The sequence below is a fragment of the Blennius ocellaris genome (genome assembly GCF_963422515.1).
Source record: "Blennius ocellaris genome assembly, chromosome: 17".
Classification (NCBI taxonomy): Eukaryota; Metazoa; Chordata; class Actinopteri; order Blenniiformes; family Blenniidae; genus Blennius; species Blennius ocellaris.
The window spans coordinates 2,285,127-2,310,404 of record NC_137666.1 but is presented as its reverse complement, the minus strand read 5'-3'; the positions used below and the strand labels follow the sequence as shown (position 1 = coordinate 2,310,404).

At 43.5% G+C, this 25,278-nt stretch overlaps 1 protein-coding gene across 1 annotated transcript in view; it reads right to left on the bottom strand.

The window, feature by feature from the left end:
• Window positions 1-25,278, bottom strand: part of crybg1a (crystallin beta-gamma domain containing 1a) — a gene marked incomplete at its 5' end in the record, with an annotated part of 49,499 nt that overhangs the window by 7,438 nt on the left and 16,783 nt on the right. Inside the window, 13 exons of the mRNA XM_080512587.1 lie at window positions 592-737; window positions 2,375-2,501; window positions 3,547-3,704; window positions 4,470-4,505; window positions 4,595-4,721; window positions 4,964-5,103; window positions 5,917-6,094; window positions 6,253-6,371; window positions 6,458-6,496; window positions 7,195-12,446; window positions 13,552-14,684; window positions 16,404-17,836; window positions 22,842-22,983. Of these exons, the coding sequence (XP_080368713.1) occupies window positions 592-737; window positions 2,375-2,501; window positions 3,547-3,704; window positions 4,470-4,505; window positions 4,595-4,721; window positions 4,964-5,103; window positions 5,917-6,094; window positions 6,253-6,371; window positions 6,458-6,496; window positions 7,195-12,446; window positions 13,552-14,684; window positions 16,404-17,836; window positions 22,842-22,983 (9,030 nt within the window). The remainder of the gene's footprint in view (window positions 1-591; window positions 738-2,374; window positions 2,502-3,546; window positions 3,705-4,469; window positions 4,506-4,594; window positions 4,722-4,963; window positions 5,104-5,916; window positions 6,095-6,252; window positions 6,372-6,457; window positions 6,497-7,194; window positions 12,447-13,551; window positions 14,685-16,403; window positions 17,837-22,841; window positions 22,984-25,278) is intronic.

Genomic DNA, 25,278 nt, shown 5'->3' with positions numbered 1-25,278 from the left:
TTTGTATTATTTCTGTGTTTATTATTTTCCAATAGTCACTTATTTTTGAACACTTCCAGAATATATGGCTACGATTAACATTTACTGATCCACAGTTTCTCCAGCATGGAAGAGGTTGCTTTAAATATTTACTTTTAACCCTCGGGGTAAAAAAAAAAAACGGATCAGGTTGACGCCAAGTGGTTGTTTGGTGGTTCCTCCACATATGGTGCCAGTCATTACTTGATATTTCAGTCGTCAGTTCTGTTTCCCATTTAGTTTTTATGTGTTCTGTTGAGTTCTGTTTTTTGTTTTTTTAAGATTATACGTCCAGCTCTCGGCAGAAATCAGGAGGTAAAGGAAATACTCGCTCCAAATGGCTAAAACAGCTGAACGAAGGCGGCGTGTAAACGGAGGTTTATCATATAATAGTAGTGAGAGATACAACTTAAAAAAAACAAAACTACACCGTCTCAGTTTCACAAGTCCACGCTGCAGGCCTGCAGGCATGAAGCGTACGCGCGTTTCTTCATACGTCAACAGAACAGGGAGTTCGCGTCTCCGAGGCGAGACGCACACGCCCCGGGCGAGCCGACGGGGGATTTGACTCACACTCCGGCGGTGACGCTGGCGGACCGGGTCTTGACGCCGTGGCCGATGGCGTCCATGTCGACGACGGGGCCCAGCAGGTCGGCGCAGAGGCCGCGCTCGCTAAAGTCCGGCTCGCCGAACAGTTTGACGTGGGGGGAGAGGTAATCCTGGGAACAGACAGTCGGCGCTTTCTTTTTAGCAACACAAAAAAAACCCAACAACAAACCAAAACAGGCTGAAACATAAAAGCACATACTCAAACCATCAACACTCGTTTGAGAATGACACAATTTAATTGGATAATGCGAACATATATTTCCCCTGTACAATTAAATACATTTAATTCTAATATTCTTGGTCTATGTTATAAATGTAACAATCACCAGGGTACATTATTTCACTATTTATGGAAATGTAAAGAGTTCAGTGTTAAAATATGTTTCTCAAATCACAACTCCTCCTGTACCTCGACGCCCTAAGCTATGTATTTTAGCTATCTATCCTGAGAACTGTTCTTTATCCTGCAAAGAAAGGAAAACGGTTGATCTGTGTTCATAACATGGAGTTTGGCTCTTGAGAAAACGGACCTATATTGTGAGAAAGAGAGCTTCTGAATTTTATGACATTTTGGAAGATGTTTCTGGAACTGTTGGAGACATTGGGAGAGTGAGATGATAAAGATATTTATATAAAAGTTTTTTTTGTTGTTTTGTTTTCTTTGATGGAAGTATATGTTCTAACTTACATTGAGAATATTATTATTCATCATTATCCCTTGTGTGGCGTTCCAAAAAACTTCCTTATGTGGCGTTCGTGGCTGTTTTCATCCACTAACTTTGACAGCCGTAAAATTATATCAGAAGAAAAAAAAATTTCTACTTTTTTTTGCATGAATCTGTTAATCAACCTCAGTCCTGATCAAAACTACCAAATATTTAAAAAATATATATTTTTAATCAACCCTTTAAATGCCCATTTAGAAGATGAAGTCACTGATTTTGGGAGGAAAAAAAACACAAAATTACCTCTTTTCAATATAATAAATGATCAGAGACAAGAAATGTATTACATGTTATCACGGTCTTGGAAATGTCAAAGATTAGCAATGTAACTGACTTTAAAGCACATTTAGTTTTTGTGCAGCATCAGCTTTTCAAAAAAAACTCCCTTTGGTGGCGTTCGTGGCCGTTTTCATCCACTCACTTTGACTGCCGTAAAAATATATCGGCAAAAATGTTTTAGCAATTTTTTTTGCATAAATCTGTTAATCAACTTCAGACCTGATCAAAACTACCAAATATTATTTATCAAATTTTTTTTGAAGAAATATTTATCTGACATATTTTTACAGGGGTCAAAGTGAGTGGATGAAAACAGCCACCAACGCCACATAAGGAAGTTTTTTTGCCGACAGTGTATTATTGACCGAGTGAAACATTTTAAAATCCAATTTTTAAATTGCATGTAAAAGTGAGCTTCCTCAGCAAAAATCATGCCATTTGAGCCAAAACAGTGAAAGTTATGGTCAAATTAAGAGGAAAAATGACCCCTAGTGGATGTTTTTGCCCCCAAGGGTTATTGTCAATGAGTATTTTCATTTATGTATGTATTTATTTATTGATTTTCTCTTCATTTATTGCTCAGAAATTTGGTGAATATTTGTTGGTGTATTTTCTTATTTTTTTCAAAAATGCCATATTTTTAAATTGTTCAAATTGTCGGTTGCTGTATTGTTGTATGAATATTAAAAATAATAAAGATATGCTTCAAAAAAACAAAACAAAAAACAAAACCAAAAACTTACTGCCAGTACGGGCCGGAGGGATCCCAGCCCCTCCTCTGATCCTCCCCACTCGCTGCAGTCGGGGTACTCGCCCTCCTCCAGGACGTACTGCTGCCCTTCAAACTGCGCCTCCTGGTAGCCCACCCAGCTGCAAGACACATCCACAAACACATTTGTTATTAAAACAAACACAAAGAAACTTTCCCTTCAAGTTAAAAGCTGTCTTTATACGTTTTCTTTTCCCCTTCCCGTTATAAGATTGTTGCCATTTCACCCGGCTCACCTTGCATTCACACATTTATTTGACATTTTTGATTTATTTACATTTATTCACACATCAAAATTGAGTTGAAAGACTTAATTTAAAGCAAAAGATTTATTTGGGTGAATACACACAGAACTTCTTCTACCCTTCACATGAAGGTTGAGAACAAGGTGTCATAAGTATCTCGTGTTTTTAACTCTACGTGATATTTCATTAACATTTAGACACTTTTTATTCCAAACATCTGATAAGTCATATATAGTCTGTAACTTACACTATGTTACAATTTGTCCAATGTAGTTACACTGATTTCAGCCCTAAAAATTGTGTTAACTTAAGTTTTGAGTGTGATTTTTTGACAACATATACTCATTTAAATATTATTTTTAACCTGTTGTAACAAGCTGCCATGATTCACGCGAAGTCACATGAAGTAGGTCAGGAAAACGAGGATTACGGAATTATTATAATACGAAATCAGGAGCAAACTAAAACCAAAAAAGGCTCCTTCTTTCTCGTGAATCTTTCTTTTCCGTCCACAGGGAACATGCTATTCGCTCCATTTGGAAGATTTCACAAGACTTTCTCAACCTCTTGGCTTCCACCCTTCCATCTTTTGCAATATTTCCTTGAGAAATTGCTCTTAGTGCCTCGAGGGTATTTGTATAATTTAGGGCAGGTCCAGAATAGACCAGTGTGATTCACACTTTCCGTGTTAAGAGTTCCTCCAGCGGGTGTCTCTGTACCGTCGAGCCATTTTTCATTTTATTACTTCAGGTGTGCGGAAAAATAGTTTTTTTTTTTCTATTTGAAGTTCAACACATTGAGATTTAGTTACCTCGTGGCTTCAATACACATTTCTTCTTCACGCACATGAATAACTATTAACGAATCGAAAGATTCCTGTAGATAACAAGTATAAGCTCACAGGCCGCCGAGAATCTTCACGGAGCCGACGGCGGGGAGCGTCTTCCCCTTGGCCTCGGCCCGGTCCGGTTCCTTCTCGTCCAGCTGCTGCAGGCTGCAGACGTCACAGTCCAGCTCCACGCACTCGCCTTCAAAGTCGGGCTTCTCGAACACTAAAGCCTGAGACGAAAGAGAGAAATCACAATGTAGGTGTGGCCTGAAACCCTCTCGCCATGGCGACTTTGACACGTGTATCTCTACTGAATGCCTTTCATGCCGCCGAGCGCAGTGGAGACTAAAACTACATATCTTGTCGTCACTTCTGTGGGTCTTTCAGAGGCTGCAGGCTATTCACATACCTCAGCATGTGAAAGTGCTGACAAGCTCCCATAATCACTACATTTTCGGATTTGTACTCTCAACAGTATTTAGACGATCCGTGCGCTTAAGACTTTCTCCAATTCCTTAATTGCATGAACCAACATTTTTCAGAAATACATTTTATTTCCCTTGCGCATGAAGCAAAATAGAATTACATGTTATCATTTTGCTCTCTATTTTTAGTCTTCTCTTAACCGAGTGAAAACTCAAAGAGGACGAAAACACAAATTCTCCATGTTTGAGAAAAAACACAATAATCTAATTTTACGATGTTATTAAATAATTGGATCACATGATTACATTGATGATCAACCTGAGCCCAGTGAGCACCTGACCTCTCGAAGTATCTGGAGAAAAAGATGCACGAGGTCCAAAGTCTTCCCTCTTTTTTTTCACATTTACATGATTAGATTACAACTGCAGCGTTTCTCAACCCCGTGTGACTTCCTGTCAAGCCGTCAACAGTCCGGGATTAACTTCACGGACTTCGTCTTATCGTCTTCAATAGCCCGGCATAGTACCCGTGCCCTAGCGGGGTATGAGTGGACGAGTTGCAGGACAAACCTTGACGTCGTTGGGATGGTCCACTCGGATCGCTCCCTGGAAAAAAGAAAAAAGAAAAGACGAAGAACCGTGGCGTCAGACTGACCAGCGACGGTGCAAACGTGCGTGAAGCTGTATATCTCTACCATTCGGAGGGGTCGGAGAGAACCCACGAAGGGCTCCGGGAAGCCCCAGGTCTCGGGGCAGGGGTACTCGCCCACCTCCAGCACGCCGATTAACCCATCGAACCCTGGGTTGGAGTAAACCAGCCAGCTGCAGACACACAGCAGGAGGATGGAAACGTTAGAACCACGGGGAAAGGGCGAGCGGAGGCGTGTTCATCCAGAAGATAACCACGTCAATAACTAGGGCACTTATGTGAGCCGGTAAAACAAGAGTACCAGATATCCTCCCGGCTCAACCGCAAGTCTGCGGCATGCGACCCTTCACACGCAGAGCTCAGGACGACACGTTTATTTCATGGGATGTTGATATATATGCGAGCTGGAACTTACACTCCCGAGTGGACCTTGATGGAGCCGGTGGTCTGCGGGATTCCGTAGGAGCTGATCTCGACGGTGTCGTCGCAGTAGGACGCCACGCGGCCCAGCCCGTTGACCTCCGTGAACAGGTTGATCTGCGGAACGCTGTAGTCCTACAGAGGTGGGAGAACCGTGCCCTCAGAGCGAAGAACTGAAAAACTGTGTGACCCACTTTTATTCTCACACCGCGCGAGTCGTGTGGTCCCCTGTGTCTTTTATTTATTTTATGGCTTTTTAAGCGTTTTTATATTTCTATTTATTCTTTTAAATTGTTTTATTCTTATTTGTAGTTTTTTTTTATGTGTTTGTAGTTTTTAATCTGTTTTTATTTTGATTTTATGGTTTTATACTTATTTAGTGTGGGACTGTATAGTTTTGTTTTTATGTGCAGTCTCATGTGCAGCACTTTGGAAACGCTTTGTTGTTAAAATGTGCTGTACAAATAAAGTGGATTGGATTGCATTTAATATAGCTGTAAAATGACGGGATATACCAGTTTTTGAATGTGTGTGTGTGTGTGTGTGTGTAGGAGCTCTTGTTAATTTTTCTTGCTATTTTTAAGTGTTTTATATCGTTGCTTTTAGCTTATATTGTTGTTTAAAGCACTTTGAGGACAAAATGCAGTACAAATAAAATGCATAATAATAAGGATAAGGATTAAATTATTCCTACCTCTTTTCAGACATGTTAAATTACACACATGTGCCATATGTGTGTATGTAGAGTATATAAACATGTATACGTGTGCATGTACCTGGGTGAAGATTAATTTTGTGCAAATGTATTTCCATAAAATCTACATTTAATTATTTACATAGACATTTCAGGCTTTTATATCCGAAATGACTTAATAAAAACAATAACACTAATATTTTAAGGGGTCATATGAGGTGAATTGCAGAAGTCAGACTCAAAGGCTCACTTACCCGTACTGCCAGTCGAATAGAACCGATGACCATCGGTGCGGTCGGGACAGGTCGACCCATGTCGTCGAGCGTCGTCGGAGCCCCCTCCTCCGCCCACATGTTCACCAGGTGCTCCGTGGGACCCTCCTCCAGCGCAATGACGCGGCCCTGGAAGCCGGCTTTCTCATAGAGCAGCCAGCTGTGGGGACACAACATGAGGAAATGGCACGGTGAAGGCAATATCTCAGATTAAGCATTAAAAATGAACATTTTCAGAATACGAGTGTAGATTTTTTTTTGATGCCGACGGAGCTGAAACTGATTTTTTTTTTATAAAGGGAGCACCACCCAACGTACCATCCTCGTATGATTCTGACCGATATGACCGGGGAGAGCTTCATGCCGGTGGCGTCCTCGACATCACGGTGGAGTTCGAAAGCCTCTCCTCCAAACTGTGCGTGTTCGAATAGAACAATCTAGAAGAGTAATTAAAGAATATTATTGCCATAAGATTATGTATCACCACCATGTAATCTGCCACGTAATTGTGAGAAAAATGTACCTTTCCGGGCCGTTTGTGGAATCCTCTTATTACTGGCACCTGTGAAACAAAAAGTTAGGAGCAGAGTTTAGATACAAAAACATCTTCACTTCTTTTTAAATCAGTGTATTTATTTATCAATTTCTTTGGAGAAATTAGCATTTTTGAGCATTATTACTTGTTAGTTTGACAATATCTGGGAAACAATTTTAACCTTCTATCTATAGAGCACTTTAGTTTTTTTTTCCCCAGCGAAATTGTTGCGCCATCATAGAGTGTATACTGTGCGTTATGTAGACATATTTGTATATTATTTAAATTTTCATGGACTGGTGAAAGTAAAAGAGCTAAAACTGCTTTGTACATATTGTTGGTTGGGATTAGCTGTAGGACAGAGACGGAACAAAGCAATTCTTGTTCCCCGGAACACCGCGTGAGTCTAAATATACTTTGTTTTTTTGCATAAATCTGCTTCATTTGCACTGGTGCAAAGTTAGATCTTATCGCGGTCCGGCAGATACGCAGAGCAAACAAAAAAAAACTGCTCTCGTTGTCAAACATCATTTTCTCCTGTCCCTACTTGCGAATGAGTCACGTCCACATTGCGGCAGTACCGCAGAACAAAAGTACAGGATGTGAAAGTGGGGCACATGTTGCCAGGGTAACATATCTGTGGTTTTGTGTGCTTAAAGCTGGTGAAAACCCAAGGAGTCGCTGAAAGTTTACGACTCATGAAGTACTACAAATATAATGCCTACCTTTGTCTTAGGAGTGCAAAGTCCGTTCTGAGAGGTCTGCAGTCGGCTGTGGCTGGTTCCAGACGGTCCTGCTGGGTCCTTCAGATCCACGTCCACATGTTGGGCCGACGGGTCCTGCTCCACGGCGGCCCCCTCCTGGGAATCCAGGTCGGTCTTAGTCATCTGTGCGGAGTCCTCGGAGGTGCCCGCGGTCCGTTTGCTCTCCGTGAGGTACTTCTCCAAATGATCCGGCAGCTTAATCTCTGAGAACTTGGGCAGAGGAGGAGCGGGGGAGGGGCCAAGGGCTGACTCAGCAGCTGCACCCGCACCTCCTCCCGGCTGATCTGCAGCTGTTGCGCCTTCCTTATCCGCTCCCGGCTTCCCGGGCGCCGACGGAAGCGTGCTCGGCGTGGCTTCCCTGTTGGCGTTCCTGCCGGACCGAGTGGCGCTCAGCAAGTTGGAGAGGATGGACATCCGTCCAAGCCGGGACGTCAGTTTCCCGGGCTCCCCGTCGTCTTTTGGCGTCTCGTCCTTTGGCGTCTCGTCTTTAGCCTCGTGTTTGACGCCGTCGCTCTCCTCTTGCCCGTCAAGGTTTTCCATCGCGGAGGCCTCGTCCTCTGTTCGTTTTTTCACACTCAGGGAAGTGACGTCCCTCCCTTTCCGCTTGATTACCGAGGCTGGTAAAAGATCCATGAAATTCCGGCCATTTTTCCGCCGCCCGAACTGGAATTCTTCGGGATCGAATGTTTTCTCGCAGTGATCCTCCCGAATCGACGGCATGACAAACGGCAGCGATTGGGATCTCTTGTGAATCCGCCTCCTGGTCGGTATCGAGAAGGGCATTCCTCCTTCCTTGATGTTCTTCATGAAATCATCGACGTTGATTTCGAGCGAGTCGTTCTGACCAGACGACGTTTTCACCATTCGCTTCCGTTCCATTTTCGTTTCTGGATGTGGCTTCTTCTGATAATTTTCCAAACCGAGCCAGCTGGACGGAGAGTCTGTCTTAAGAGGCGGAACTGATGGTTTTGATGCAGTGGGAACAGATAAACTGCCACCTGCCGGCTTTGAAAGCTTTTCCTTTTCTGTGGTACTTTGCTGTTTCAAACCGACTGCAGCGAAAGACTCGTCTGTTTTTGTTTTTCCTTTACTGTCTTTATCAATCGTCTTAGCATCAGCACTCACAGGTATCTTATCTGAAACCACGTGGGGTGATTCTGTTTTATCTGATAAATCAGACTCACGTTCTTGCTTGGCCTCCGTCTTTGAAGTCTTCAAGTTCTTGTCCTTTATCACTTTGGTCTCGACTTTTACAACATGTTTTTCTTTTTCAGTGGGAGTCTTATTAGCTGCTTCTCCAGATGATGAAGTGCGCGATTTTCCTGATTTTTCGGTCTTGGGTTCCTGCTCCTGTTTGCAACTTGAGTCTGTTTTATCTGATAAATCAGACTCAGGTTCTTGCTTGGCCTCCGTCTTTGAAGTCTTTAAGTTCTTGTCCTTTATCACTTTGGTCTCGACTTCTACAACATCTTTTTCTTTTTTAGTGGGAGTCTTATTAGCTGCTTCTCCAGATGATGAAGTGCGCGATTTTCCTGATTTTTCGGTCTTGGGTTCCTGCTCCTGTTTGCAACTTGAGTCTGTTTTATCTGATAAATCAGACTCAGGTTCTTGCTTGGCCTCCGTCTTTGAAGTCTTCAAGTTCTTGTCCTTTATCACTTTGATCTTGACTTCTACAACATCTTTTTCTTTTTTAGTGGGAGTCTTATTAGCTGCTTCTCCAGGTGATGACGTGCTCGATTTTCCAGATTTTTCTCTCTTGGGTTCCTGCTCCTGTTTGCAACTTGTGGACTGATCAGTGTTTTTCTCCATCTTTGTCGATGGATCTTTGGTTTCAGTCTTTTCTTGATTCTGTTTTGAGTCAGCCTTTAAAGATTTGGATTTTTTGGCTTTCCTTTTATCCTGTCTGGTAAAATTGACATCTTTGTCACTAACCACACTACTTATAGATGAATCTTTAATGACAGCTTCTTCCCCCACTATAGTCTTCATCTTTTCACATTCAGGCTCATTTTTATCTTTAGATTTGTCACCAGAACCTTTGATTCCTGTCGATTTGTCTTGAGCTGGTTTTGTTAGACTCTCCTGCTTTTCATTAATTACAGACTCCTGATCTTGCCGTGTCACAGCTCCAACCTTCGCTTCTGTACTCGGTGCCTCATTAACCAAAGTCTTTTTAATTTTGGTCTCAATTTTCTCTTTACTACTCTCAGTACTCTTGTTTTTGTCCGAGATGGTTTCAGCCTGATTAGTAGATATTTTGGTCTCCAGACTGTCTCTCAATGAGTCTTTGGCTTCAGATTTTTCACTGGCGTCTTTAGAAGTGCTCACAGAGCTGCTTTCACAAGTTGTATCTGTGTTTTGTTTTTGCACCTCCTTCTCTCTCGCCTCATGTCCTGCCTTCTCCGGTTCTTGTTCTACTTTATCATTTACACATTTGGATTTTGTAGATTTGTCTTGCTCTGGCGTTCTTACAACCTCATCTTTGTCTCCAGCAGCTGTGGGCTTCTGATCTTGCTGTGCAACCACTTCCTCATTCGCCTTTTCACTCACCGGCTCTTTTACAAACTCAGCTGCAGGTGTTTCTTCGGTTTCAGGCTTTAGGTCTTGAATTCGGCTGTCTTGTGCGTCCTGTGGCGCTCCTGTTGCCTTTTTTAGCAGAGTATTTGGCAGTTCGATTTCTGCGGGTTTGTTTTTCTCTGTCCCTGTGACGTCCACATCTTGTTTGTCTTTTGATAACGCCTCCTGTTCTTGGCTAACTCCACCATTAACATTTGCAGGGGAGTTTTCAGTCCCTGATGATGAATCTTTGAGTTCACTCTCCTCGTTTTTCTTTTTGCGGGTTACAGTTTTTATTTCTTGAGCTTGGTCTTCCACCGTGTCCTTTTCAGCGTCGACTCGTACCGATTCCGGAGTCTGTTTGCGTACTGTATCATTAGATTCCTTTTTCTCAGGTTTTATGTTCACATCTTTGCTGCGATCAGTTATGGACATCTGAGCGTTTTGGCTGTTAACTTCACTATTTGGTGTCTCGTTCACTACGCTCTCTAATGAGGATTTCTCGGCATCTATGTTTTCTTTGGTATCGCCAGCGGGGAGAGAGGGCGATTCTTGAGTCTCCTCTGCTTTTTGGTTCTCCCGAGTTTCTGCTTCTGTGTTCTCTTTTGATTTGTCTGGTTTTGTCAAGTTAGATTTACTCACATCCTCCTTTTGGCCACCAGGAGAAGTGTACTTTTGCTCTGGTTTAGTGCTAATGTGACTATCAGCAGCAGCAGCAGCCTCACTCACCGAACCCTCCACTGAATCTTTTGTTTCCATTTCTTCTTTAAGGCTCTCGGCACCTTGAGGTACAGTAACAGCAGCTGCTACTTGCTGAGTTGTATCCTTCGGTGAGATGTGGCTTCCTGGTGTCTTCTGTGAGTCTTTCACTAAAACGCATGTCTCAGTCGCAGCAGTCAGACTACTGGACACCGCTGAAGAAGTTTTATTTTCAGTTGCCACGTCCTCAGCCTTTTTCACGGGAATGGAAGACTTCTTGTTCTCTTTGTTTGGGGCATCAGATTCAGAAGTCTTATTTGATGCAGTCTCTGTTTTACCTCCGTCTCTCACCGGCTTGTCTTTGGTTTGTAGAACTTTGGATTCATCTCCCACAGCTGATGTCTTTACATTCTGCTCCGCTCCCTCCGATGTCTTGCTCTCTGCATTTCCTGTCACATCGGCAGCACTTTCATTTCGCGGTTCCCCTTTCGATTCAGGAAGCAAACGCTCCTCCTCTGGTGCATGTCTGTGTTCCTCTGAATCCGTAATGCCCTTCTTTGTTGTTCTCTCGGGTATTATGCCCTCGAGCTCCCCGTTGCAACTGTTCCGTGAGTCGGTGCCGTTCACTGCTGCATCTATGAGCATCTTTTCATTTGGTTTGGAGTCGTTATCCTTTCTTTCAGATTGCCCTGCCAGTAAAAGAGCCTCTTTGTCTGCACAGTTTTCAACATTCTTGGGCAATTCAGAAACAGCCACAGTCTGTGTCTGACTGTCCAAAGCCTCTGCTGGCCTCCTGCCAACCTCCTCTTTATTTTTCTCCTCTGCGTCAAGATCTTTTACTAAATCCTTTCTGTCTTTTTCATTTGTTGTCAGGTCCTTGGGTAACTTCTTGTGCTGCCCTGCGCTGGCCCCGTTGGATTGACCCGAGGCGGCAGTGACGCTGCCTTTGTGAACATTCTTGGGTTCAGGATCTGGGCCTTTCGAGGCCAGTTTATCAGGAAGGCTGCTTGAAGTGATCTCTTCTTTGGAAATGAGTACATTTATTTCCGTAACACCTTCCTGGTCAGACCGGTCCATTTTGCCACTTTGAATTCCGTCGTCCACGACAGGCTCGGCTGAGATATCGGTTACATCCTGAGCCGATGTTGTGGATTCGGTCTCTTCATGCTGCATTAAATCCATGTTGTTTGTTGGCTTTGGTGCCGGTTTCTCTTTTAGCAAAGGGGAGGATTTTGGTGATATCTGTGCTTTCTTCCCCGTTTCAATGGCAGACACGTTTTCCGGTAGAATCTCAGCTTTTGCTTGCTTGGCTTCACGCTGTCCTCGATCAGTCGAAGTATCTACATCAGTAACTTGTGGCTTCATCAGGTTCTCATCCTCACTTCCCGAGTCTGTAACTTTTACCTTCTCTGTAACAACATCACGGTTTTGTAATGTATGTGTGTTTGAAATTTGATTTGTAGCACAGGTTTTGCTTCCCTCTGATTCCTTCATGTCTTCTTCTTTCTCCTCAATATTGCTCGTGGTGCATTTATCAGGAAGCTTTACAACCTTTTCCTTCTCTGCGGAGGCAGACTTGAATTTCAATTTGTCACCACTTCCGACATCCTTCATTTGATCTGCCGTGACACCCGTAGATCCTTTGACGGTCGTCTCCGTGGATACGCTGAGATTTGCCTCGTCCGGGGTCTCAGTGGGCGACGGTTGAGATTTCCTGACTCTTAATTTAGTGGGACTTCTCGGGCCTCTTGTTGGAAGCTTGCTTACGGACGTCGGGGTGTCATCAGATTCTTTCTCAGGAGTTTTGTGGTTCTGTTTGACACTTTCAGTCTGTTTGAGGAGTCGTGAAAGCCTTGAAGGTTTCTCTTGCGTGGTGGGAGACGGAGTCTCACTCTCCTCGTGGTTGATGATTCCTTTGGAAAGGTGTTTGGACGATTTTGTCGGTGACAGCCTTCCTGCTGGCGACACGCACACATAAACAGCTTTAGTGCAAGACAGTGACGTTTACAAACGTCACATACTCATTTCGACTGACAAAAAAAGCACAATAGGTTAATCTGTACAAAAACCCTGAAAAGCTGCTGTTTTTACAGAATAAACAAAGGGACATATTATAACTGGTGAGTTTTTGGTGCCATTCATCCTGTTCCCTCGAGGGCAATGCAGGCCAATACTGCTTTACGCCCATCAAACAGCGGCACCAGCTAGGGAGCATTGTCTTTGTCTTTTTAATCTTTATTTCAAACATGTAAAGAAAGAAGAAAAACAAACAGACAAAGAATAAAGAAAAAAAATCTGTATGAGTAAACAGATGGAGACAATCTGACTTCAATATGTGCATATCTGGCTTTACATGTTCGAAAGGGAGCGGGGAGAAGCGTAAACCTTTTAAATTCTACTCTTCGTTGTCATTAACTTCAATTTTTAGTCAAACAATATTTTTTCCCTAATTGAAAATCAATGTATGTTTAAAAATTTCAGACTGATGCAATTATCACGTTATATCGGAAAATCCATTTATATATTCATCTACAAAAGGGCTGCAATCACACACTTTGGTGGTCCATTGCTATCTTAAGGTAACCTGAAAACACACACAATGAGCTTAACTTTCATACTTTGTAAACCAAATCTCATCTACACTACGTTTTTTTTTTTTTACAGGAGTTAAGAGCTGGAGTGAATCTTTTTGACTCCAGCTATTTGTAAAATTATTTTCTGACTTGACCTGAAACCTGGTGAAGAATCTTTGTTGTGGAATATCTACCATCGAAGCTACTAAACTTATATTTGAACACTCTGTGACTGATGACAACACTGTAATTTACTCACTTGTAATGTTATTTGAGTGAGTTTAATGTCTTCAAATTTTCTTTAAATGCTATCTTCTATTGTGTTTTCACTTACATGCTGGCTTTACCATCAGTGTTACTGTTACTTCTAAAGAGACAGTAAATGTGTTTGTGTCACAGACCGTTGCTTCCGTAATTTATAAAAGTCAAATTAAACTTTATTTTCAAGTCGATATTAAACTTTTGATGTCAGTGGATAATGGTTTCTCACCTTTCTTGGGGCTCTCAGGGTGAGGCGGTGGCGTCTCACTTCTCGATCTCCGCTCAGAGGAAATGTCTTCTTTCTCCCAGTTCAGCTTCTGCCCTTTCAGACGACCGTCTGGATCCTTCGGACCGGCCGGAACCTTTTCCAAGCCGGTTCCGCCGGTTTGAGCTCCGTCGTCGTTCTTCCTTCTCGTTGGGGATGGAATCGGCAACCGACTCGTTGAGGCGTCGTCTTGCGGCCGATCGCACTCCTGTTTTCTGACGCGGACGTTTTCCTTCTCGGGAAGCCGGTCGGCCTCGACGCTTTTCTCCCCTTTCTTTTTCCCCACCCTGTTGGGCCGGTTTGCGGTTTCTTCAACAGGCTGTTCTCTAGCCAGTTTGTTTGCCTCTGACTTGGTGGAGAGCGCTGAGGGAGAAACATTTCCTGATGAAGATTTGACTCCTTTAACTTCCTCGAGGCTCACTTTGCTGCTGGACTTGGTGGCGGCGGCGGTCGGAGATTTTAAAGACTCTTTGGTCTTGGCTTGTTTTTGCAGCTTGGGTGTGACTGCTGACCCCGAGGTATCAGGCTCTGATGTTTTATCCGCTGACACTGGGGGTTTCACATCAGGATCTGACGAGGGCCTTTTGGGGATTTTGGACTTTGAGCTTGTTGCGCTTGAGGTACTGCTGCCGGGTGACCGGTCTTTTAATGTCGGCAACGCTGAAGCTGCTCTACCGTTGCCGTGGTCCCTTCGGGGCGGACTCAGACTGGAGCTTTCCACTTTCGGGCCCTCAGTGGAGACCTTTGCTTTTGTTGTGACATTCCTGGCCTTGCCTGCAGCTGCGCAGGTCTGCGTCTTTGTTCCACTTGCAGCTGCATGCCGACTCTCCGCTGCTCCTTTAACCCCTCGTTTGGAGAGGGCCGTCGCAGGAGATCCCAGGCCTCCTGCCGCAGGTTCCACAGTTCGCGACTTACTTTTGTACATGTCTGAAGCTGCAGAGGTTTCATCAACGTCAGAAGCCTCAGAGTCTGTTTTTTCTGCCGCTATGGGCTCAGAAGTGATTGAATCAGAGTGTGGGGTCGCCTCTGTAGCTGTGGACGGTTCACACTTTGCATCTTCAGCTTCTGCGTCCCCTTTGTCTTGGACGCTCGGTAGCCTAACAGAAGAAAGAGAGAAAAGGAAAGAAAAAAAAAAAAAATCACGTGAGCAATAACATAAACATTAATTTAGACGCTCCTGCGACAATATATTAGCTGCATCTAACAATCGCCGATGATACTTTTATTTGCATTCCTTTCCTGAAAGGGAGATGAACATTAATGGAACTCTCACCAGCTTGGCAAATGTTTAGCTGCGACTCATTTCCAGCCAGTATAAAGGCAGGAAACAAAGTTTCCTGGCTCACTCCAAAGATAACAAACCTCCGAAGACTCTTCTCGAGAACGATTTGCCTCGGATTTGTTGTGTGCTCAGGATGTGCAGCAGCATGTGTTGACGCAACAATAAATGCGTGTTTTTCAGCTGTTCCTCGCGTATTTTTAACATCAATGGAAAGATTATTACTGAGGGGGTAAAGAATGATCTGCACTGCTGGTTGTCGTGTCCTTGAAGTCAACAGATTACACATATCTTTTTGTTTTAGTATGTGAAATAACTTTTAAGGCTTTCACATGACCAAAAACGAGTGATCGCTAACAAGGGGCTTCGTATTGATGAAAAGACAGTTGTTGTGTTCAGGATATAGGGTTCTTTTACTCGTTTGTTATGAAAACTTAGTTAATGTTTTTTTTGCCTAAATTTATTAGGCTTTCAAGCTAAAGTATAATCCTTTATTTAATTGTGGATTTAAACAACAGCCATTAAACTAGCCAACAAAATAACAAAGGCATTTGAAGGCTTTATCTTGATTAACTCAGCCCCTCCCCATTTAAACCTAAACTGACAGAAGCATTCACACACATTTAAAATACATATGTGATTGTAGTGTGACACTTTCTCAGCAGTAAAGCTAGACTTGATGTCGTAACACAATTTCACACTGTAAAGTGAAAACATGGACACGACAAAACAAAACAAAAACTCTTCACCACTATTGTATGTAAATGAGTCATAACCTTCCATCATTCACACACAAATGAAGATTGAGAATAGCATCACTCTCAACAGGTAACTCCAGGCAGAAAGGCAGAAATCTACCTGGCCTACTCATTTTTACCGGAAGACCTCCATTTCAAACAAATATGTGGAAAAGAAATACTTTTGGAAAACTTTACGACAGAAAAAAAAAATGTGAGGAATCTCCTTGCAGTAGTTCCAAGAACTATAAATCAGGAAGAATACAGTTTCGGGGTCTGACTTACAGCCCGAGGTACTAAAAAGAAATGAAACAGGTGAACTGTAGTCATCCTTGCTGCAGTCGAATTTTAATAAAACAGAGAATAATAACTTGTTTCTCTTCAACTGTTTACTCATGTAACTAAATGGCTTCCTGCCATGTTCTGTAATGACTCATCCATTCATGGAGAAAAATACTCCAAAGATAAACATATAAATGACGATATCCAATTAAACTGAAATAATTCTAGCTCCTGTACTGACATTTCCCGTTTATAGTTTCATTTTAAAACGAGGCCACTGAAGCCCCGTGACGTAAAAGTGTCTGTGTTTTCAGGATTAGATGTACAGTAAATGAATATTTCAGTGGCTCACTGCAGCTTTAGCTCATTGTTCCCCGCTGACACAATGGGACATGGGAACTCGGAGCTCAGGTTGCATTCGGGCTGAGCTCCCTTCGGCTCCCCTCCTTTCTCGTCCTCTCAAAGGGATCAAAGGCAATTTTCAAACGGGAGCCAGAGAAAATAGACAAGACACTCACGGTTCCGCCTCTGTTGTGTCCGACTTCTTTGAACTCGAACCTCTGCTGAGCTCCCCTTCTAGCGCCTCCTCGCCGTCCGAGCCCGACTCCGGGTTGACGTACACCTTGCGGGCATACACCTTGTTCTTGGAAGGCAGATTCACAGTCTTCCGCGTCACACGATTTTCCCTCGGCCTCCGCTTCTCCTGACGTGAACTCCGCTCTGAGTCCGGGCCAGCGTCGGGCTCCTGCGGCTGCTGGCAGGTTGTGTGGAGCTCGTCTGTCGCCGGTGCCAAGGAGCCGGCGGATCCTGGCACGCTGCCACCGGACGGTGAAGCCTCCGAGGGGGTGGAACGGCTTTCAGCAGCGCCCTCAGTCACTGAGTCGTCCACGGGAATTACAGTGACAGGTATAGCCAGTACGGGAGGCGAGTCTGCTCTCGAGCCCTCCTCCTCTTGCTTCATTACAGCATTTCCTCCCCCTCCCTCCCCCTTGCTCGCCCTCCCCCCCTCCTCTTCCTCTCCCAGGTAGGTCTCCACCCATACTGCTTTGTGGAGCTGGACAGGTGAATGAACCAGCGGATCCTGCTCCTGCTCCGGTGCGAGGCTCGACGACGAGCCTCTAGTGTCCCCCGGGGGGCTGCTGGACGTCACCCAGGCTTCAGTTCTGGATTTTGAGATTTCTCTGGCCTCCGGTGAAGACTTGTCTACCCGTTTGGTTGAGACGACGTGCGAGGTAGATGACTTAGAGCCGAGAGTAATACCTTTCAGCGCGGTGCTGTGTCCTTGTTTCCCCGTTTTCACGGAGGTCTTGTTAGTCCCTAAGCTTATGGAGGTTAAGTTCGGGGACTTCTTCGGGGCCTGAGCTGCATTGGCACACGCAGGCATCGGGAGAGAAGTCACGCCGGACGAGCCGACTGCATTTTCCTCGCGCTTCGCTTCCTTGAGGATGTCCTCTTCCAGATTGACGTGCAGCCTCTTGGCGACTTCCTCCACCACCGATTCTGAGAAGCTCAGTTCTGAGCTGGAGTCGCCGACGGGACAAGGAAGGTCCAGCCCGGTGGGAGTCACACTACCGGAGTTCCTCTCCTCGCTGGCCGTGCTTATCCTGCAGCTGTGCGCCTCCCTGATGCTGCTCCTCCTGCTGCTGCCGTCGTCGGCGAACGGAAGGTCGAGGTCCACCGGCTGCACCGAGGTCATGCTCGAGTAGAAGTGGCCGGAGACCTGGCTGAGGGTGTCGCTGTAATGGAGCGAGGTCTGGTCAAAGCTTTTCCGGGAGGGGGTCGGAGTCCTCAGCCCAGCCTCCTCCTCGGACCTCGGTGAGGCCGGAGAGCAGGGGGATCCAGGGGAACTGGCATCGGTGGAGGCGTCCGAACCGTGTCGACTGCCACTCTTCTTTCGCTTGCTGAAGAAGTGAGCCAGGCGGTTGACGAACCCCTTCTTTCCCTCAGAGTTCTGGAAGAGGACGAGGGAGAAGAACGATGAATAACACAGATTGTATCCACCGTGATACGATTCCAGTCGACACACGTCTGCTATGGTTCAATTATTCTCACACACTGGAGAAAACCGAGGAAAAGTAGAGCCGTCATCTCTCACACAACTCTGAACTCAAGCACACAACATTTCCCAAAGAGCAGTCTTGGTTGTTTGCCAAACTTCCTGCTTGTCCTCATAAAAAGACTTTGTTGTCCATGTTTGATATGAAGGTAATAAATTACATGTATTGATGGGGGCCAGTTAGAAACACATAGACACAGAATGCAAAAAAAACTGGCATTACTTTTATTAGATACAACAACTATAACTTCCATCTTACTAAAAATGACCTGTGTTTCATTACAAATCGTATAATTTATGCTGTGCAGCCACCACACACACACACACACACACACACACACACACACACACACACACACACACACACACACACACACACACACACACACACACACACACACACACACAGTAACGCATTGAGGTATTGTGCTACATCATAATCTGAATACAGTATATCTCACGGCGTATTATAAGTTCTATTTGATATTTCATTACACTGTAGCATCACAATACCTTTTTAACTAATAAGTTCAAGATCTAGGTCACAATGTCACATTGTTCTATTGTACAATACCACAAAAATTGTGTTGCATCAGTAACGTTTACAATATATGTCAAGGTTCAATGGTTCATGTTATGCTCCATTTTTGTTTATTGTCATAGCAACAGTCAATACACACTTTCTTTTAAAACACTTTTGTCATTTCTTTTTCAAGGAGCAAGTGGGAAACATTTTAATATTAAGAAATTATGGTACTTTTTGTGATTAGATTTAAAAAAATAAATAAATAGTCGCAACACATTGTAATTAAAAATCACACAAATAAAGCTGCATGATTGAACTTAAACCTACTGCTGCACACAACAACGCACTGCAAACAGTCACAGACTGGATGGGAAATGAATAACTAGAATAATTATAAAAGAGCTGTGATGCTCAGCTCAAGGGTCACGAGACTCTCAGCTACTGACTTCAGCTAGAGAATAACAGGTATAAAAAAAAAACCGTGAGGGGAAACAGGTTTTAATCAAAATAATAGGAAGCGGCAATATTAAAAATTGACAACAGTGACAGACATGATCAAACAGAGGTCGCAAAAACAATCGCGTAGCACGCAACGTATAACGACATGGAGTACAAACCACAGCGAATATTCAGGAAAAACAAAAAAAAACACCTCCATACCATATTGACTTCCTTTTAGTGCTGATTTCTTCACAATCCCATGTCTCACTTCTTTTTCACTCTCCCAAACAGCAGAATGTACCAAAGTGTTATCATGTTAATTTACATGACCACAAACAATGGGTTCAGAACCAACACCCGTTAAAAAAAAAAAAAACAACAAAAAAAAAACATTCCTATGTGGGCAAAACAAAGTAGAAGTCACTCCCGCCTTGGAATCCAACAGGCGGTGCTGGCTACATCTGCTTGTCTGTCTGTCTGTCTGTCGACAGGTGAAACGTTCCGGGACAAAGTATCTGGCTGGAGGGCATGGCCATTTGCGTTACAGCGACAAAAAAAAAGGTCTTGTGAAAGACGCCTCACATGGCAAACGACTGAAAGGAATTCACAATGCTGTAAAAAAAAATTGAAAGGGTGTGTACAGGTCTGGCGATGACAGGCGCGCCCTTCCTCGTTCTAAAGCGCCGCGTATCACTGACATCTCTTATCTCCCGCGTCTACGCTTCTGAAAAATACGCTTGAAATCGGTTCACGCTTGTTTAACTTATCAGCCACATGAGAAGGGGGGCAGAGACGCTCAGATCCAAGCAGGAAGAGTCACTTGATGAATGTTGACCCTCACCTGTTCTGAGAGGCCAATGCCCCCCCCCCCCCCCCCCGAGGACATTCTGAAACAAGGGTGATGAAAACCAGTTTCCACACAAACACGTTTAAGCATTTTTCACTACGTAAACAAAAGGTAAACGCGAGTTTGTCAAGCCGCGATGTATGTATTCTGGTCATCTGTGACGTCTAAGCCGTCGATACCGTACCTTCGCAGTCGTTTTGGCTCAATGACAAATCCACAAAAGGAACAAACGAAAGAAGTCAGAGCGTCTGATGAGAGTCCGAGACGTGTCTCTCCCGGCACTGCCAGCGGAGCATTAGCTCTCCACCGAGCATTCCCCGTGTCTTCACTCACAGCAAGTGACACATGGCAGGTAGGTGGGGATAAAGCGCCACCGCTTCATTGCTCCCTTATCTGGCAGCTCTGCTTCGTTCTCTAATCTCAGCAGCAGCTCAAAGGCTCACAGCTATTCAGGATACGTTTTCTATTACAACTAATTAGGTGTTTTTATCTGCCTGCAAAAGGGTTTGGTAAACACAAGGAGTTTGTGGAGGTTTTGAATTGGACCTTTGTGGTCCCCCCCCCCCTAAAAAATTTTCTTTTTATTTCTCGAGACAAAAACACCACGGGACCTGGTCCGACAGGTTTGAATATATGGAAAACAGGTCAGGAACAACGACATCCCATTGGATTGTGAGCATCTCTTCTTAAAAGGGGAAGCATTTCTATTTTTTTTTTTTAAACAGTCACAGTGGGGCGTGTCGACGCCCGGCGGGTCTGGCTTGTTTAACGCTTTGCTGCACTTCCTCTTTTGGTGCACTTTTATTGTTTTGTGAAAGTATCCTGTCATCCCCCCCTGCAGGAGGGGGTCCGTTTCCACAGCGGCTCACCAGATTGTACTCAACCAGACACGGGACGGACAACAGATGTGTGGCGCTCTGCTTCCCCTCACCGGACCGTCCCCGCTGTCGGTCGGCACGCGTGGCAAAGAGTCGGTAGATTCTCGACACTCAAGCTTTTGTTCGATCAAATCCGCCAAGTCTAACTCCACACCGATGATTCCTGAATAGCGTGACGATGACATAAGTCAGATTGTTGTCGTGCCCGAAATATTTCAAAGTGTTTTCCGAGTGCCACACATACACATCGGGTGAGGTCAAACCAAGACGACCGCAAGAGAAAGACGAGCACTTCTTACTTGTTGAGATGCCCGAGAATCAAGTTCCTGTTACATTCTCAAGCTATTTACACAACGATACAAACCAGAGCGCCTTATCATTCCCCTGTTCCACCATCACGCACCCTCCTGTCACAGATCACTAACATAAATAGGTAACTAGATTAATTGGCAGTAAAACACCAGTTTATCTTATCCTGTGGTCAATGTCGGCTTGTATTTCATCTCTTATGAAGTGCTTTGATATCGTCTACATACTCCTCTATTAGAAACACTCAGTGTCGGAGACGTAGAACATCAAACATCAATCTGACTCAAGAAAACACTCAAGAAAATCTGAGCCCTTTTATGACGAGTCAGCAAAATCTGCTCTATCTAATTTGAAGGTAACTGCATCAGCTTGAAGGAAGAACTCCTTAGTTGTTCTGGCAGCAGCACCTGAAGCGTAAAGTCTTTTAAGCGAGTATCTCACCACGAAGAAATGAGGAGTACCTTCATTTGGTAGGACCAGTCAAGTACTTCAAATACTCCCGTCGACATACTTTGCTCCTCCCGCTCACAAAACGCAGTGACGCACTGAATGAACGCGTGAACGCGCCGTTCTTAAAATTCCATTTAAGTGTTAATAAACGCGTCCGAGAGGTTGGTGCCTAAATGGGAGAAGTCACGGCCTAAAATTCTGCGCTTTGATATTACGAAACACGTTTTCCGATATCGGACTTACAGCGCAGGTCGACGGGCCTCGACAAATAAATCCCAGCTTTGGTGTGACTGCAGGTGAACAAAAATAAAGAACACAAAAACCTCTTTAAGCTCTGCAGAGTGTTTCTAGTGCGGCATTAACAGTCCGTCAAGAGGAGACGTGGAGACCATTTGTTTTTTTTCCAAAAAGTAGGAATACTTTGATAAATCTTTGAAACACATGGATGAAATCCTGATTTATTTCTACTGGCCAGCTGAAGCGAGTCTGTGTAGCCAGGGTGGCACAACACTGTCTTCAAACGGCGTTTTCTCCACCACCTCATTGCGCTTGTGTCTGGATAAGCAACGTCTCCACCCCACTGACATTTACACTACAAAGGAAGCCCAGCTGTGTTTTTGGAAGAGAACCCCACCCACCCTGAACACCACCTGACCTACAGACTGTTTAAAACTTCACCAAACAGACTGAAAAGTCTATCCGTTTGACCCGACAGGAGGCTGGTACGCAAGTTTTTAAACAGCGCAAGGAGCGGAGCTGGGAGGTGGTGGGAGTGGTATCAGTTCTGCCGCACTTTTGAAAGTCGATCGAAACAGTTTTTCTCGTATATTTATTCAGGTTATATCTGCTGCGTATGCAAATTATGTCACAATTGAGCTAATTCGGAAAGAAAAATATGAGTAGAGAGCTTTATTCCTCCCCAGGGGGAAACACAAACTTACAACAGCTCAAGGTAAAAGGTGCAGAACTTATAAAACTAAGGAATTAAAATATGTAAACATATGTAAATCTCTAAACAAGAGCCAAAAAGAGCACAAAAAATAGAATATGCAAATATAAAAATAAATATAAAATAAAACAATCCAGTAAAAAGAAAAAAATCCTCTAAAATAGAGTCAATTGCCAGGATTGTTATACACACAGTGTAGATGGGTAAAGAGCTATGGAAATATGTGGAAATAAAACCACTGTAATGAATAAGCAGTCACTTAAAATCCATAAACACATGATTTTAATGTATAAACAACAGATGAATGAAAAAAAAACCTACAAGACAAAGTGCAACTAGTGCATAAAAAGCATCAACTGCCTTATGCATATAAAAAAAGAGCAGTGCATCCACCGGTTGTTTAAGTTCAATTGCTATTTAGGGAGAAGCATTATTGGACGGTCAGGTCTGCACTGCCCTGTGAAACCAGTAGTAAGTAAGTAAATAAATAAAAGTCCCACCTTGTAGCTTTTGGAGGGCGACATGGGGCTGTGAGGCTGAGTCATGTCGAAGCTGATCATGGAGTGACACTCGGACTGAGGGTCCCAGTCCGACTCGGTCCGGAAACTGCACTCTGTGGACACACTGATCTGGTCGAAGCTCCTGGTGGGGAGGGAGAAAGGGGAGAGGAAGCAGAGAGAGAGAGAGAGAGAGGGAGGAAAAAGGGGGAGGAGAGGATGTTATGTCACTTGGCTTTTGTCTCCGATATCATTGCATGTTGCTTGTGTTTGTACAACTTCATGTATTCATCGGCTGCCGCGCCGGCTTTGCTCGGAGACAAGGGAGATCTTTTTATTGAGTTATACTGACACACCCTCCTCCAAATAAATCAATAAATAAAAAATAACCTGCTGCTGGAAAGAAGTGATAGCATGGAAGAGAGAGGAGGAGCCTTTCTGTGGCTGATGATGAGTCAATATAAACCACTTCAGTTTCATCTGACGGCTGCTTTAAGTGGAGAAACTCCACCTGTCAACGATGAGGAAACAACTTAAATCGACGGAAATTAGAATACGTGACAGGATTCCACACAACACAAATGGGAACAAGACCTGTCACTTGCTCCTGATGCCAACTTCTGGACTCAGATACGCAATAACGTCTACAGTATGTCGACAAATGCTAATCTACAATTGATACAATACAAAACAATACACACATCCCACTGTCCCCCCCCCTCACTCTGCCTTCTACTATCACTCTCCACTCACCACATACTAAACTACTGCTTGTATCCCGAACCATCGCCAAGAAAACCATCCTCACAAACTGGAAATCAAAAAATATCAGTATACGTCAATGGAAAAATCTGCTGTCTGACTATATTATTACGGAATCTCAGTCGACACTCACTGAATTGATGACAATAGAACCTCAATTCCAAAACAAACTCATTCAATTTCTACAAAATGGATAATTTCACTTTTTTTTCCTCTTTTGCACCTTTCTATGTTCCTATACAAACTATTTCCTTTCTCCTCTGTTTCCTCCATAAACAGAACCAAGTCACACTTAGTATTTCATATACAAGCTCACACACATTATGTAAATAGCACTTGTTTGTATTACTTTTGTATATAGAATGTATTGTTCATTTTCACACATCTTTGGAATTGTTTACTGTTTTGTATTGTTTATCTGCACTACCTTAAATAATTTTTTTTTTTTAAAGAATACGTGATAGGATGTTGCAGGAGATATATTTTGACCCCATTGAAATGGCGAAACACACGCGGATACATCTTGGGAACATTTTTGTCATTCCCACAGGTGAAGGCAGCCAGAGGGTGAAGCCGTTGTGTTTATGCGTTGCCATGGTGCGTTCAAAGTCAAAACAGCCATTAACATGGAACTGATCCTGGGAGCAATAACGGAGGGCACAAAACCAGCATATTTCATATTTGGCTGGAAGCATTTTTAAGACAGTCTGTTGTATTTGGCTCATTGGCCTCGTTCACAAGTGAAAAACGCATCGTTTTCATTTCATTTCAGAAAAGTTTCACGTTTACACGGGGAACGGCCGAAACACTAAAAAACGATGGTAGTTTTCCAGGAGGGCCGACAGTTTCACCTTGTTAAAAATAACACCAACATATTTTCTAAAAGAAATAAAGAAGAATGAGGGGCAATTACAGAACCCAATTGAATAACACGATCAATAAGACAGGCATATACTGGTAACTCCAAATCGATCATCTCAAAACTTTATCAAGGAATTATAAAAGGTAGAGGAGAGACTACAAACTTCATCAGGGAGAGATGGGGGGAAAGAATTGAACCATTTGAATTTTGTTGGAAGAACCCTGTTCGCTTTTTTGCTACGGAATATACCATTAAAACACTTTATCTGGGTGATTTAGCGGAAGGAATGACAGGACATGATAGATACCTGCTGAAAATACTGATTGCTTCAGCGAAGAAAGCAATAACTCGTAAATGGCTCCAGAAGGATGCACCTCCAGTAGATAACTGGGGTGGAAGTTATCAGGGAGATTCATGAGATGGAAAGATGGACCTTCTTACTACGCCTACAAAAGGAGTCGTACATTGCAAAATGGACAAAACTACTGCTATACTTTCAGATATAAGATCATCCCCACACACTAAACACACACGGCCTGTGCAGTGTAATAAAACAAACTTAACATGCTGTACCAAATGCTGTAAGAATGTAAATTACCTGGAATTGTAATAGAAAAATGACTGTCAATTCAGATGTACTGTGACACTGTTTACGTTGCTGCATGGTTTATATGTTTCTCTGTTCTTATGAAAAAAACTAAGAAACTTAAAAGTATTAAAAAAAAATACCAAAAAACACCAAATAGCATTTTTTTTTTTCAAAGTAAATTAACATTTATTCAACATACTCATGAAAAATCATTAAATCAAGCAAAA